At 27.3% G+C, this 17314-nt stretch overlaps 1 protein-coding gene across 1 annotated transcript in view; it reads right to left on the bottom strand.

Annotated features, from left to right (window-relative positions):
- sev (receptor protein-tyrosine kinase sevenless) overlaps positions 1-17314 on the bottom strand; it is a 216215-nt gene that overhangs the window by 56074 nt on the left and 142827 nt on the right. Inside the window, exons 3-8 of the mRNA XM_075371462.1 lie at positions 14876-14935; positions 11158-11248; positions 9811-10031; positions 7816-8055; positions 6291-6438; positions 975-1091 (exon numbers count right to left, since the gene is read on the bottom strand). Of these exons, the coding sequence (XP_075227577.1) occupies positions 975-1091; positions 6291-6438; positions 7816-8055; positions 9811-10031; positions 11158-11248; positions 14876-14935 (877 nt within the window). The remainder of the gene's footprint in view (positions 1-974; positions 1092-6290; positions 6439-7815; positions 8056-9810; positions 10032-11157; positions 11249-14875; positions 14936-17314) is intronic.

Here is a 17314-nt window from a genome sequence, read left to right as displayed (position 1 = left end):
TTAATTTTATGTATAAATGGTAAAACAATTAGTTTTAAATACTTTACTAACATTAAAATGGAATCTTATTTGACAAAAAATTAAAAGTATTATCTTATAGCTACTAATGCAGTTTTAGTTTAACGGTATAACAATAATTTTCTTTACTGTGTTGTCTTCCGTCTATTAAAATACTTAATGGGAAATTTAAGTTATTCAAGGTAACTTGCTCAATTCTGTAAAGTACAATCTTTTGTTTGCTAACACTTTTAAAATTGTTATAAATATTGCAAACTTTGAGCAGATCCCTAATTTAATTATTTTTTTCTTTGTTTTAAAAAGCTGATACAGAGTGTTAAGTGCCTCCAGTGATTTTTTCTTAACCCAAATGGGTGGTTCATCTTCAAGTGACATTTGGTTACTTCTGAACCGGGTAAACCACTCATAAATTCTTGCCTGGTTTAGAGCTGTCTTTCCATAAGCTTCCCGAAGCAATGAACCTGCATATACTGCTGTTTTTTTTTTTTTACAGGAAACAGAATTTGATATTGGCAGATTGTTTCTTAAAATTTGCCATTGTAAAATAACCGAAAGTATTGGGAGGGGCTTAAGAAAACAATCACTCTGTCCACTATAATGGTTTCTCATTAACGCTACCTGGCAACTGACCAGGGGTAATGGCTAGTAAACGTACCTACCTAGCAGGAGAGGGCAGCACTGCCAACATACTTGCCAACAGAAAATAATTCTAGTTTTTTTGCTGATCAGTAACTTTCTGTAAATTGTAGAATGTTATACATTCCCAGTTAGATTAATATTCATACTCATTATTTAAGTCAAATAATGGAGTCAATGTAAAGAAGAAAACATATAAATAAAAATACTAAATTTATGTTTCACAACTTTCTGTCACTACTATAATAAACCTACCTTACCTTAATATGAACTAATAATGATTAAAATATTGTAATCTAAAATTAACCATTTAAAATTACCTTTGATAAAATGTGTTGTTTTGTACATTATAATGGGCTCATCGATCATATCAGCAGTTTGACTAATAACTGTATGATGAGTACCTAATATAAGAATCAGCTGCTGCGTTTCTTTCACTATAACACAAAACAAAGTCGTATTGAGTATAAAAAAATCATAAATTAATCCATTATAAGTAATAAAACTCTAAAAAAATTTAGCACTTTACATGCTAACTGTGTATTTTTGAGATTAAGGAACATCTTTTCTTTCAGGATGATAGTGACACCTTTTGTTTTTTTCTTGGAATTGTCAGATTAAAGACAAAAATAATCCAGCAATGAATAATATTGCACATAGTTAAAAAGTCAAATCAAAGTGGTTAAAGTATTATTGTTGTACTCTGATACATATCAATGGGTCGATATAATAGCATTTTCTTTATAAAGTAATTTCTCTGTTACTATGTAGATCACATTTACAATTTTTTTTAATATATTAAAATATATTTTTTTTATTATATTAAAAAGAAAATATGTTTATAAGTCTGAAAGTATTACCTTATCAGTAAATTTTCCGGCACAAGTTAGCAACAATGCTATCTAAAATCAACTGTGAGAAAAATCTACATAGATAAATATCAAAATACCTTAGTTTTGTTCAATTACAACAAAATCTTGTATTAAACTGAATATTTTATGACTCTATACATCATCAATAACCTGTAATTACAACATATATGATAATAATTTTCATACAATGCTGCCATGATAGTTACATAACGTGTATAAATATTTTTCTAAGTTATGATGGCAATATTTATTTATTTTATTTTATTCATTACTTCTAATTTTTTTTAGAAAATATCATAGCTACATTAGATTTTCATACAAAAAATGTTTATATCAACTTAATTGTTAATTGTACTTAAAAACTATTAACATTATTAAAGAATCTAATATATCTAGTTCTGCCACAATTTTTTGTTATAGTTTCTTTCAAAGGAGTAGAAAAATTAGATACTCCTGAGAAAAAAACATGTATAGGAGTTACACATATTTTAATTACATTAAATGAATAAAAAAGAATATATATATAAAGCATAAAGGCACTGTGCTGCCAATAACAAAAGTGAATTAAATAATACTCATTATTATTATTTACAATAAGAATTAACATCCAACCTATGCCCATAAACCTTGATACTGTTAAAATTACATAACAATAAAAGAAGTTTCAAGTATCTTAACAATCCAAAATATCAACCAAATTATAAAATAAATTTCATTTATTTTATTTATTCAAATTTTTGTAGATAAAAAAGAAGAATATATGTCTGCATAGAGAAGACACAAAATAAACTTAAAGAAATAAACATTTGACTAACAGCAATTTTTTAATAATGGATTTAAAATTTAAGTTCTTCATTTCATTGGGTATAGTGTGGTAAAGTCAAGGAGCTACATAAAGGTAGAACCTACGAAATATCTCTTTATTTGGTCTTGATTGTATGAAGTTCCCATGTGATCATACGTTGTGTACTCACGAGCAGTAATTTTTTATTTTTTGTCCACCTTTGATAAAAAGGATTTCTAAGACCTTGTTAAAATTTGCATGTTCCTATGAGAAATAGATTGTATGTACCTCTTGGAACACAATCTGATAATTATGAATAAAACAACATAATCTAAAATACATTGCCTAGTAATATGTTACAAGCAGCAGGGAGTGAAAAAATGACTGAAAAATAAGCACAGATGTTTTGGTGACATTTTAAAGGCCAAACCAACCTTGGGCTGATGAATAAACATATAAATTAGTTACATACGCACAAAATTTAAAACTGTAACATTTAAATGTCATTAATCCCAATTTACAAGTATAGTGCATCAGGTATTCAGTTAAAAGTTAAGATAATCCTCAAAATCAGTATCTTCAATGCATAGAGATATGTAAAGGCAGGGCTGGCTAGTTTTTAAGGAAAAATGATACACAAGACTAATTTCTACTTTATAGACTAATTAAATTAAAAAAAAAAAAAATTCTACTAATAATAAAACTAATTTTTTTTCTTACAAGCAAATGTTCTATTAAAACCTGAATTAATTAACATAATTTAAAATATTATCTTAAAAATGGATCAAGTTATGTTCACAATTCAAATCTCCAAAACCTACAAACATTTAGCTCATGTTAGCTCATAATTAAGAAAAACATTAATGTTTTTGAAATATACCTCAATGTAAAATTCACCAAATGTAGATGAAGGATTGAACTCTAGTAGAATCTGGAAGAAGCTTTGTCTCAAGTCAAAATCAAGTAGAGTACATTGGTGGAGGATGATGTCAAAGAGATAACAGTACAAAATGCCAAGTAGTGCCTACTGGTGCTGTTGAATGGGATAAACCCTTCTGTACATGCCATTGGACAGTTTTGCCAACATATCCTACTTCCATGAATCCTTGTCTCAACTGTGGGTGCATGCTGATACATGGGTTGTCATTAAGAGAATGAAAATAAGAATTCTTGGCACCTGTTTAGCCTCTGGGAATCACCATGAGGTATTACTTCAGAGGATGGATGAGTGTAAATGAAGTGTAGACTGTACAAGACTCATGTCGACCATTTTGTACAATCTCAGGTTGACCATTTCTGAGATGTAAGGGTTAATTGAAATCCAACTACCAAAGCCCGTTGTTAATTGAAACCCAACTACCCGGTATCCATGATCTAGTATTCAAATCCATATAAAAGTAACTAAGAGAGTAAAAGTCTTTACTAAGATTTGAACGTTGGAACTCTCGATTTCGAAATCAGCTAATTTGCAAAGACGTGTTCACCACTAGATCAACCCAGTGGGTCGAATTCTTGGCACCTGACAGTGAGAAACGTTCTACTAAGGTATGACAATCCTGACAGAAGATTCCTTCCAGTCGGAGTGTTGGGCATAAGACTGACATACCTACTCTGAAAAAAATTACTAGTTGTGAAGACAATATGATAGACTCAGAATGGGGATTGGAAATACAGAAATCAAACATATGTACTAGAGAATGGAGAATGATTTCTGAGGATTGAAGAGCTTGAAGTATGGTTATGAAAGAGGCCAGGATCCACCACAGGCTAAAGAGCTTGGAAAGAAGATAAAGATTTGTTTTAAGTGACATTGAAGTCTATGGCCACTACAATTAACAAATCCATGGAGTGAAACCGCACCATTAGAGTTATCTAGCTTTAAATATCTACAGGAATGGAGTTACTGAATTTTGATTCCACTGTTGTCATTCTGAGAGATTGGAACATGATCTCTTATTAATTCTTTTAATTTCCATGATGCAATCTCCTGAGACAGTATCTCAGTCTCATAAGAAAATATAGTTTACCATTGCATCCAAGACACATAAAATTTCTAAAATAAAGATAACTGTACTAAATTAAGTGAGGTTTTCTACTTGCTGTTGACATTTACTTTCTTAATACTCAAATGATGCAAAAGGATACCATTTAAATTTAGCAAAACAGAACACTTGAAAGAAAATTTACATGTTACAGCAAAACAATAAAACACAATGAATAAATAAGAACAAAAAAGTTAAAGTTCAATGTTTTATACAACCTCACAACTCATGAGGGAATCTAAATTCATGCAAAAATAAAAATAAAACTCTAACAATACAACTTTACGACTTTAACAACAAATGAATCTGAACAAAGACATCCTTGAAACTTTCTATGATAAAATTAAAAAATGGAACATTGAACAATATAAGCAATTTTTTTATTCATACAACTTTATATGTATTAATTAGCATAGGTCTGCCATAACAAATATATCCATTCATTTTCAACACAAAAAATAAAATTGCAATAAAATGAAAAGTATACATAATATCAACCAAATCCTTTATATTATTTTGAAGCTTAAAACATTACATTGCGTTTGAAAAACAATATCATTCATACGGCCTCGACAGCTTTGCTTGACATAGCCAAGTCTATTAAAAACATTTTGCGCGATGTTTTTAATAGAAACTTGACTAGATACTTAAGTCTTTAATAGAAACTTGAATTAATAGAGCTTGATTTCCACTAATAACATCGATCATTTACTTTCAAGGCATCAATCATTTGTGATTTGTTATTGTGCACTTGTGATTTAACTTAACCACAGACAAAAGTCTTAAGAGAGTCAAATTACACGATCTTGGTGGCCAGTTGACATTACCATTTCATGAAATTATTGAATTACCACACTTCTGACACAATAACTGAATGTTTCAGCAATTATGTGTTATGTGGCACCATCCTAAAGAAATCACATCTCATTCAAATCAAAGTTTTCCAAAATTTACAAACAAAAAATCACAAATCATAGCTCAATAACGTTCAACATTTACTGCAACAGCATTTCCTTAGTCATTTTTGAAAAAAGTGGCCCAATGATGCCACCAACTCATAATCCCCAACAAACAGTGATTTTTGTTCTTAATGTAATGGTCGTTGTAGAATCATTTGTAGATTAGAACCATCCCAAATGTGGAAATTTTACTTGTTTACAAAGCCATCAATCCAAAAATGACATACATCTGAAAAGAGGATTTTTTTATGAAAGTTTGAATCCACTTTGAGCTGCTCTCTAGAGTCCAATCAACAAACCACTGATGCAAAGAATGATCCCATGGCTTTAATTCTTGAGTTAGTTGAATCTTATACAGGTGTAGACCAAGATCTTTACAAAAAATTTGCAATGATGTTGTTGAAGAAAGGCCCAGTTCTTGTGAAGAATATGAAATTGGTAAATTTTGATTTTCACTTGCACCGACAGCAGCAATATTCTCTTGACACCTTGCATTTCTTTTGTGAATTGGTGTTTTAACACCAAGTAGAGAAAAATTTTATTTAAATTTTTTAACCAAATGATGGATTGTGCTTTTGTTTGGCCGATTATGTACACTATAAATATTGCAAAGCAGCACAATACAGAGCTGTAACTGATTTCATATTTTGTTAATAAATCTTTATGATTTGAAAACATTATTGAGGTGTGTAGCATTCCATGAAGATTTGTCAAAAACAAGTGAAAACAATAATGCTTGAAAAACTTTTTTAAAAACCCAGTCAAATCACAATCTATCAATTTTTTTCGATCAATCTGAAAGTCCCTTCACAAAACACCATATGGTGTACTTTATATAGCTTTATTTTTTTTAATGCAACACGTACATTTAACAGGTTTGTCTTGAACAAATGTCATACACAACATTTAATACCAGTGTATCAAATATTTAAATAAGTAAATACAGTTTTAGTTTAAGAGCAATAAAAAATGTATATACCTCTAGATAAAGCAGGTGTAGTAACAATAGTAGATGCAGGTGGACCTAATCCAGCTCCATTTCTCATTGAAATGATTACAGAATAGTTTCGAGCTGGTTGTAAATTTTGAAACATATAGAAATCTTTATTCTCTGATGCAGGAATATCCTAGACCAGAAATATCATTACAAAATAATAATAATTACAAAAACAATGAAATAATTTTAAATATATTGATAAATTAGTGCTTTACAAAATCTTTAAATTTTTTAAGATAAGAATTACTACATAATGCATTCCATTTTTTTTTTACAAAACTTCTTTCATTTTTAGTCTACAAGGACAGGAGTCATTTCTATAAGTTATTTTCAAATAATACAAGAACAAATTTATATTAAAGGAAAATTATGGTCCATTGTGTGCCTAATGATAGACTTATAGAAACCTTATGAAAGAAAATTTTTAAGCAGCTATAAATCTCAGATAACATTACCTAATTTTAAAGTCCATTAAAAGAAATAAAAAAAATTACAGGTAACAAAGTATTATCAAAATGCAATTTAATCAAAAATATTTTTTTTTCATTGATACAAGATTTAGTAATTAAAATTAAGCTAAATATTTATAGTAAAAAAATTATTTTTTTAAATCTTGGATAACATCAGTTTGACTTCTGATGTCTTTTATATATTGGCATAACCAAAATTCTATACAACATTTCTATTCTGTATTCATTTAGTTTTAATTCTCTTGTATAGAATTAAAACTAAATATTAAGATATGTACTAAATGTAGTACTAAATAAAAAATGTAGTACTAAATAGTCAGAAACTTAAAACTAAATAGTAAGAAATTACACAAGTACAAATATGGAAAGAGACACACATTACATAGGAAAACAAAATTAATAAACATGCAAAACATGCACAACACAAAACAAAACAGATAAATAAGGACAGGTTTTAAAGGTACTTTTAAACAGAAAATACAATTAAACATACAACATGGATAGAGCTGCCAAGTAAATGCTTGAACTACGTAATAAAAGTAATTTATTAGATTAAATGGTAGATTAAAATAAAAAAAAGCTGTTTCTAAAAAGCCATATTATATATTCAATCAAAACATGTCACAAAAATTATGAATTAGAATTTTTATTTTCAAAATTAAAAAAGCATAACTGTTGGAAGAGAATGAGAAATATATTTAGTAAAAATACTTTGTCAAATTGTGTTTAAGAGAAACTTATCACATTTATGTGCACGGAAAACGTCAAAATAAGTTAAGACATCCTAGTTATAACAACAAAATTGACATGTATTTAAAAATGAAAAAATAAAATTCATCAGAAAAAGCAGATAAGTAAGCAATTGAAAAAATTTAAGATATGTATTAGAAATTAAAGGAAAAAGATTAGTTTTCAAAATCATTACTATGAAAGAACATTAAGAAAAGAATTCCAGTTATGGAAAGAGTGAAATAGTAAAATAAAAGAAGAGAAAAATAGTAAGCAATGTACAATAAAATTAACAGTCATTTTCCAACCTTAAGAGCTGAATAACCATCAGGCAGCTCATTTATTTGGAGGACATAGGAAAGGATCGGACCATTTGGAAAAGGACCAGGTTCCCAAGATAACGAAACACGAGTTGGATCAGCAGGTGTGGCCCTCACTATGGTTGGAGGTGATGATGGCATTCCAGCAGGTAATGTACTGATAACAAGACTTGGCGCTGACACAATTGGTTCACTATCATGTGGCGATAACAACAATGCAATCCGGAACTGTAAAAAAGAATAAATAAAAAACTAAATATTAGAATAAATTTTCAGTATAAACAATAAATTACTATATAATTTTCATTAAAAAAAATTCATGTAACTCTAATTATTGGTTATTGGTTTACAGTTTACTCTCACATTTGATGAGAATGAACGAGTGTTCTTTTAGAAAGTTTTACCTTGGTCACTGTGCCTTCAATTTTTTTTTAAGAGAGAAAAATTTTTTCTGTGGAAATCAAATTTTTGTTCCATCATGTGAAGCTGTATAAATCAAAATCAGTAACGTGCTGCTGGTGCCCTGAGTAGAAATTCTCTGATCATATTGAATTAGGTTCTCCAAATAAAAATAAAAAAATAGTTACTTACAGCTTAAACACACTCAATGCAAATTTATTGCCCTTTTTGTACCTCACACACTATTTACTCATAATGTAATTCACTATAGTTGTAGTTACACTTTGTGTCAGATGAGTTTGAAGTGAATGTAAACAAAAGTGATAAATATTATGCTGGAACAATTTGACTAGCCATTATATAGGTAACAACCTCATAATTGATGCCTACCATCATTTATATTTTGACTAAGTACCCTCTTATTTATTGTACTTACATAAAATAGCATGATGAAAATAATTATGATATTATTAGTGTAAATGTATATCATTAAATGAAATTAAAACAAAATGAACAATTTAACTTAACAAAAATAATGGCAAAATCTGTCATTTGTTTATCAATTGTTGGACATGCTGATTATTTGACAAATTATTATAATAAAACCAAAATATCAGAAATATAATAAATAAAAATAAAGGGATTCTTAATAATAATTTACAAGTTATTAAAAGGTTTTGAAGAAAAAATATTTATTTAAAATTTTGGAGAAATATTTTTTGTAAATTAACAGAAAGATTTTGTTAATAAAATTTAAGTACATACATTTTGTATTGAGTTATAATATGTCATCTGAAATAGAGCTATATGTATATTTAATTGAATTGAACTACATAAATATTTAATTGAATAATCTAGGTGCAGCCATTTTTAATAGTCATAGCTGTTTACACTTACTGCACCAAGTGTAGATTGCCTAGCTCGACACTTACAACTAACTTGTAACATTGGACCTTAATTAGTAACGCTATACTATTTCTCACAAGTAAATTTTTATCCCTTCCCTTAAGCATAAAAAATTATTTCTGCACATTTCTGTAGCACATGTAATAAAATTATGTAAACTAATTCTTGACATATACATTGAACCACCAGCACTTGAATGTATTAAAAGGGTAAGTTATGGCGAGAAAGATATCATTTTCATTAAATAAAATATTTTATCATAAAACAATGAAGTTTGGATGTTAAAATGAGTACAAATAATGAATTTAAGTATATATGACAATGTATAAACACAAGTTGTCTCTCATTTGATTTGACAATTACACTGCTTTATTATTTAACTACAATAAAGATGTCCTAAATATTCTCACTCTTTTTTTAATTCATTCATTATTATTTAAGAATAACCAATTTTTAAATGGAATGCCTCCAATCCATCTGAAAACATTCTTTTCTTGAAGGAAAATACCTATACATGTATATATGTATTCAAACATGCAAACAACACTTTACACAAATGCAATACACAACACTAATAAAAAATTTTATTAAATTATTACACATCAGAATAAAATAAAACTTTAACTGTTCAACCATACTACAGACAATTATAAAAAAAAGTAACAAAATATATATTACCCTATATTTAGTATAAGGCTGAAGATTTTCTACATGAACAGTAGGATGCGGGCCCCAACTCTGATTTCGACAATATTGCCAAGTATCAGCAATTTCCTCATACCTCCATTGTACAAGATAACTAATATTTGGTACACGTATACCTTCCCATTCAAGTCTTAATGATGTTGATGTCAAAGTATCTGCCACCAGTGCAGGAGGTGGTGGTGTACCAATCACATCTATATAAAAAAAGCGTATATAATTAAAAATGTATATATTTTTATAAATGAAAAGAAATTAAATTAAATTGTAAAAGAAGCTATCTGTTCTCTTAAAACTTTGGTAGTTAGTTAACATTATTAATGACCAGCTGTTTTCTATTGTACTCTATTTTATACTTTTACTTGACAAATAAAGTAAAAATAACAAAATGAATAAAATCATAACCATTAGAAAATAAACATGAAAATTCAGATCTTAAATAACTGTTTAAATCTTAAATAGCTATGGCTACTTATGTTTCCAAGTATATATATATATATATATATATATATACATATAAATATAATTTCCAGTTCCTTTCACCTCTTTATCTTTCAAACGGATATTTTCTGATGACATAGAAAGTTGAAATTTTAAGACACTTTCCTTGACTGAAATAAGAGTAATATCAAAACATTTCAAGGTTTATTTTTTTTTATTGAGGACTCAGAAACCAAAACTTCAAAACTCTAAAAGCTTTAAACTCAAGCTATTTCTTGTTAAAACATTAAGGATAAATTGTATGAATCAGTAAATTTCCGATTTCTATAGTAGAATAAGTAGCCATATGATTAAAAAAAAGGCATGGAAATGGAAAACAGAGATTTATAAAATTAAAAATTTAGATATTTATTTAATATATATATATAAAACACAATAATTTCCTTAATTTAGTATAAATTATTTTGATTGACAATATCATCATTCTCATATTCGTTCAACTTTTAAGCTTTATGCTTATGAAAATATATATATTCAACACATCATTGCACTACACTGAATTAAAATACATCGCCATTTCAAGTTGTTACCTCCAACAAAACTGCAAATAACTTGCTATGGACAAATGAACGAAAGTAATTTCTTTGAGCCTGCTATGTCATAAAATTTCATGTTTTGGCTTTCTTCTACTACATAGACGATAATGCTCACATTCTTGCAAGAGAAAGTGCATTAATCTCAGACTATATTTATAAATTATAATATCAATTATTATGAATTTAAGGTTAAAAAAGTCCCATACATCTATATAAAACAGGAGTTAAAATTATTAAATAACTTTCTTAAGCATTATAAATTAAATTCTACTGATCTCATAATCACCTTTAAGCTTTTGAAAATATCTATTCAACGCATCATTACAACCAATCACACAATACAATTCTTTCGGTAACAAGAACTCTTGAGTTCCATTCTAAAAGAAAAAGAAAAAAACAATATACAATTACACTTTAGCATTAAAGTAAAATTTCATACAACCAATAAAAATGTTAAAAAAATTGATCATGCAAATAGTGTCAAAAAAATACAAGACATGGAATTTTTTTAAAGCAAAGAAGCTGGAACTACTCATAATTCGATTAGGTTAAGTAATTTATTACTAGAATAAAGGTATAATGGATAAACTTGTTTTCATTGTACTTCCATAGTAATATTATTTAAACATACTAATGATAATGAATATTATCTACACGAACTTAATTTTTTAAAGAGTTTTATCATTTATGATAAATAAAATATAAATGTATACAAAATTTTATAAAACAATATATATATATTTTTATATATATATAAAAAAATGTATGTGTGCGTATACACGCACACATACATTTGCGTACAGTAAAGTTTAAGTATTATTGAAGAGCATCATTTCATGTACCTAAACTTCCAATAGATTGGAGTTTTTGTCCAATTAACAATTTTTTTTTGTACGTTTAAAATATTTTTATACGTTTATTAATGTATGTTTTATTAAAATTTCTATATTTTCACAACATGGGTAGTCAATTTAAAGTTCCAAGGCAGTCCTTTTTAGTATGCAGTTTTAGATAGTCTACCAAGCTGGTCTAGTAGTTAACTCATCATCATAAATCAGTTGTTGAACAGCTGATTTTCAGAGTCAAAGGTTCTGAAGTTCAAACCCTAGTAAAATTTAGTTGCTTTTATGCAGATTTGAATAGAAGACAGTGGATACTGGTGTACTTTGGTGATTGGGGTTCAATTAACCACACATCTCAGGAATGGTCGGCCTGAGTCTGTAAGGACTACATATCATTTACATGTTATATATATCATCCTCATCTCATTGGGCCATAGGGGGGATGCTCATTGTTCATTAGTTAGATTGCAATGAAACATTAGTAAAAACAAATTTTAGAAGGATTTACATATAAAATTTTATTTCATGATAAAAATTTTACTAAATTTGTCTGGTTGCTTTTAATTTTGACTTCAGAGTCAAAATTTATGGAAGTATTACAAAAATTATTATCTTTAACATTTTAGTCCATTTTTAGAAGTTGATTTTACTTAAAAGTTTACAGCAACAAATCTGACAAGTTTTTTTACGTTTATACATTTCTTTTGATATTGCATTTCTAATCATTTCATTCTTCTTTACTTACTAATTTTTTTGAAACATGTCCCACTGAAAGAACAATCAAATTAAAACCGTTATTATTATTTTATTCACTACATAAATACTTCTCTTTCTTAATTTTAATATACAAATTTGTAACTTGAGGTGCATTTATGATTATTTGTTTTACAAGCTATTAATTTATTTTTAATTGTATATTATGTACCAAAAATATTGTTAATGCTTTACTGGAAAACATACAAACATATTTAGAATATAAAAATATAGCTGTTCCCCTTTTATTTTTGTTTCCTTTTCTGCCTCTTACTAATTCTTTTTTAGCCTTTCCCATTTACAGACAGTTGGAGAAAAAGAAAGGAGTCATATTACACCTTTTCAATTTCATCTAAGTGCATGTATATACATTAAAATAAATAATAAAAGTAATATTAACATTTTTCTTTTGAGGCATTGAAACCAGTAATCCTTCTTTTATTGTGTACCTTTCATTGGAACTGAAGTACAAAGGGACGTGTCATCAAAATAAACTCATTTAAAATTTGAATTAAAACCCTCCAAAGGCTGATATGAAATTTTAGCAACCTAGTTGATTGAACTACCACTTAGTAGAATGTATTTTCTATAAAGCAAGGCTAGTTAAAATATAATGGAAATAGCTCTAAACACCACAACCAGTTTAACCTTCATATACATCCTACAGACCAGAAACTGTTTTGTTATATAGTGTAGATGGAGAAAGATGACACAGATTTTAAAGTGGATAATGAGTCCAAAACATTAGTTGGACTGTTGGCGGACATAAGTAATATTGTACTACGATGAAAGTATAAAAAACAAAGATATTAAATGTTAAACCAGTTCAAAGAAATGAATTGCCATAGTTTTAATGATTGCAAACTCATTTTAACATTAAAATAATTGATATTCATGTTATTATTAAAACCAGAATTCTAATATTTAAAAGAATAATATCATTGTATAAAGAAATAACACATTATACATCCATTAAAATATTAAATATTCCTTTCTTTTTTTAATTTATGTAATGCCATGTTTTCTATAAACCTCAAGAGTTGAATAACCTTTTAAATATCTTATCTGACAGAGCAAATAAAATCAGGTGTTAGCCAATACAAAACACCAATAAATGTAATATATTCAGTCTTTCACTGAACTCAATTCATATATATACTCGTGTGTATATATATATAATTTTTTTTTTAAATAATCACAGTAAATAGGCCAACAAACAAGCAAATTAATAAATTTAAGAGAGATTATCTGAATTAAGGGTTAAACTTTGTCCCAGTGGTGTGTACATGCGCAAAATTTGATTTTTTGAAGACTATTAATTCAAATGCTTTAAAATAGAAATGGATCTTCATCACTCAAGAATTTCTGGAATTTTTGTCAATTTATTTAGCAATTATATATACCCAAATAAGCAGAGGAATATTATTATTTAAAATAAAATATGCTTATTTTTAATTTAAAAAAAATAAATGTAATGAATTCAAGATGATGGGCGATTTTTATTTTTAATAGGTTACACACATCTTATTTCACTTATAAATTCATTTATGGGTATTCTAGTAGATGATTACATGTATTATTAACATTATTATTTAATGATTATAAGCAACAGAATATTATTTATATAAAATAAATTAATTCAGTTTAAGTGCACTTTACAAAGATATTAATACTTTAACCTGTTTGCTTATAATTACTTTCTCTTCATATTTATGCGATCTTCACACATATTTTAATTGTTATCGGAACCTAATAACTAAATTCATATTTAACTACAATCTAAATGTATAAGTATTTTTTAATACAGAACATATATTCCAACAAAATACATCAAGATACTATAAAAAAGACAAGCCTATGAAATACAACTAACAAAGCTCTTATATATAACTGAAAAAAGAGTCAATTCAATAAGTATGCTACTGCTATTAACAGCAAAATATCTTCAAAAAAATGTATCTACTGTTTAAATTGTTGGAATTTTTAGAAATATGTTTATGTATCATTGAACACAATTAAAAAATTCTTAAGTTCTTTCTGTTCAATAAATATTTTAATGTCTTCATATTCATTTAAACCTAAAATATATGTTACTTGATTGATTTTTATTAATTTTTGCATTAATCTGTAATTCTTATTCTTTAATTTTTTTTGTTTCTTAATAAATTGAAAGGATGAAAAAAATTTCCCGATACCACGTTCAAATTCAGTGTGTATTCACATATACACACACACACACACAGAGAGAGAGAGAGAGAGAGAGAGAGAGAGAGAGATTTCTGTTTCACGGTGTACACACTGTGATTTGTTTTCTTAAAATAAATTCAATTAAACAATTAAATTAAACTACTTATAAAAAATATAAAATTAAGCAAATTTTTAATAACTTATAAGGATAAATGTGCTTACACAAACAGACTGGCATCCAGCTTGTAAAGCCTGGTCCCATAACTTACATCCTCTTGCACACTGAAAAAAAATCAAACATATTAGCATATGATAAAAAATAACTCTTATCTTAATAACTGTATTTTTATAACAGGATTATTCGAACCCTACTGTTGCAGGCAATTTCATTTATAAGATAAATAACTCCAAAAATGATATATCCATTATTAAGAACTATAGGTATTTCATGTTAGCTTTATTAGAAAGATTTAAGGGTAAAGGGATTAACTACGCATTTTTTACTGAAACTAATATATATATGTTTCATATCAGCAAAACTCCTCAAAATGTTGGTGGAATTTGACCCTCAAGTAATATGTTTACCAAAGATCAAAATGACAGTAACATTTGGTCCTCAAGTGAAATGTTCAACAAAGAAACTGGCTGTTTATTTTTCCTCACATACATCAAATACTTCATAAGGCTTTTACCATAAGATATACTGGGAAAAGTTGGGTAAACTAACAATTAGTGTAATTGATGTGAATATAAAATGGAGTGCATCATTAATACTATCTCTGCTCAATGAGGTAAATTTATGTTACCAAACAAGTATAAAATAATAAAACTCATTATGTGTTTTAAAAAAAAAATATTATCCTGCACATTTGTGAATGCCGTTATTTCATTTCTTTAATTTATATTACAACTTTGTACATGCCTTTAAAACAGTAAAAAGTTCATCGGAGATAAAATTAACATTTTGAATTTTGATACTAATGACAACCTAAATGTATTACATCTTAGGATTAAAAAGTTTTTAAAATTAATTACACTCCACTTATTTTAAGGTGGAGGTTAGAAACTTTTTCCTTCAATTGTGCTATCTTTCTCTCAATGTTAAATTTTACAAGCGATTGCTTCTAGAATGCTGTTTGTGGCACCATTGTATATGAAGGTGCTCATTGAACGTTTTTTTTTTTTTTACTTTCCCGTCTAGCGCTATAGCTGTAGAAAGGGAATTATTGTAATCAGTCCAATTTCATACAACTGCATATGCAGTTTTCTCCTAGATCTTGACGTTTTGACACCTAAGGAACCCCCCCCCCAAAAAACACAAAAACTGAATGGAAATTTTCTGGACGTTCATATGTACATGTGTATGTTTGTTGTCTAACAACTTATACCTCCAGAACTATTGGATGATTTTGACCAAACCTGGTCAGATTACTTCTGTATATCGGGCACTAATATCATTAAATTTTCAACTTAAAAGGTCACGGGGTTGAGAGTATAGAGCAAGTCACAAACAGTATCTCGAAATTTTGCTTAATTAAGGTCTTATTTTTCTTAGTAACATTTGTTAATAATTAAAAATAATAATACTTGCAAAATAATGTTTTTAAAAATTGCACCCCCATCCCAAAAAATGCTCTAAACTAGTGGCTAAGTAGATATAATAATCAATAGTACCCCTCTTACCACAAAGAGTGCTAGTGTAGCACTGACATACAGCTGTTCAAAAAATATTATATTTAAATAAAATTATAAATATTTTAAATTAAGTTGTGTGTGTAAGCTACGCATCAGAAAAAAGCTGCATGTTGGAAAGACCTACAATTGTTATCAGTTTTTTATGATGTTTTCAAAGTGTGTGTGATTTAGAGTGTAATGTATGCATATTTTGAGTTGCGTCCTTTGATGAAATTTACAACAAAAAACTTTTTACACTACTCAAAATTTTGTATATATGAATATGAAATGTAGTTTTTGTAGCATATGAAAAATGTCATGCCTGACTGAGATTCAAACTAGAGACCTCTGAATAAAAGCCAAGATGCTACCACTCGCGCTTCATAGGCCGGCAACTAAAATAAAAATAATAATAAAATAAAAAATAAAATATGTTTTATCAGCATCCCATTCATTCACTTTAATCATAACTCTATTTTTTATCTTATAATTTATTTTTTTATTTAAAATTCATCTTATAATGATGTGATGCACATAATGTATTATTATGTACCGATAGAAATAAAAAAATTATTTATTTTTTCTAACAATCTGATCTGATTAGTTTACAATAATTTCAGTATATAATCATTTCATTAAATCAGATTCAGAAAATTATTCAATTACCACTTTAAATATGATATACATTCAACTAAAAATATAAATTTATAAGGAATTTAAAAATAAACAAATAAATAAAAATAAATATATATTTTTAAATATATTCAAATAGATCACTCAGTTAGAGAATTTATTTAATATTATTTTTTTAAAAAGTAATAAAAACTTGAAACTGATGACATCATGGATTAGAATTCATAAAGATTGATTACATTATTTAAAGCATAATATATTTTTTAAATATTTTTATAACATAACAAAACAATAGATTAAATAAGTATTCAATAAAAATTCAGTGAGAAAACAACCTGATATCGATAAATGTAC

Source organism: Lycorma delicatula, chromosome 7, assembly GCF_047948215.1.
Source record: "Lycorma delicatula isolate Av1 chromosome 7, ASM4794821v1, whole genome shotgun sequence".
NCBI lineage: Eukaryota > Metazoa > Arthropoda > Insecta > Hemiptera > Fulgoridae > Lycorma > Lycorma delicatula.
The sequence above is the reverse complement of the archived record's forward strand: the minus strand, read 5'-3'. Positions and strand labels throughout refer to the sequence as shown.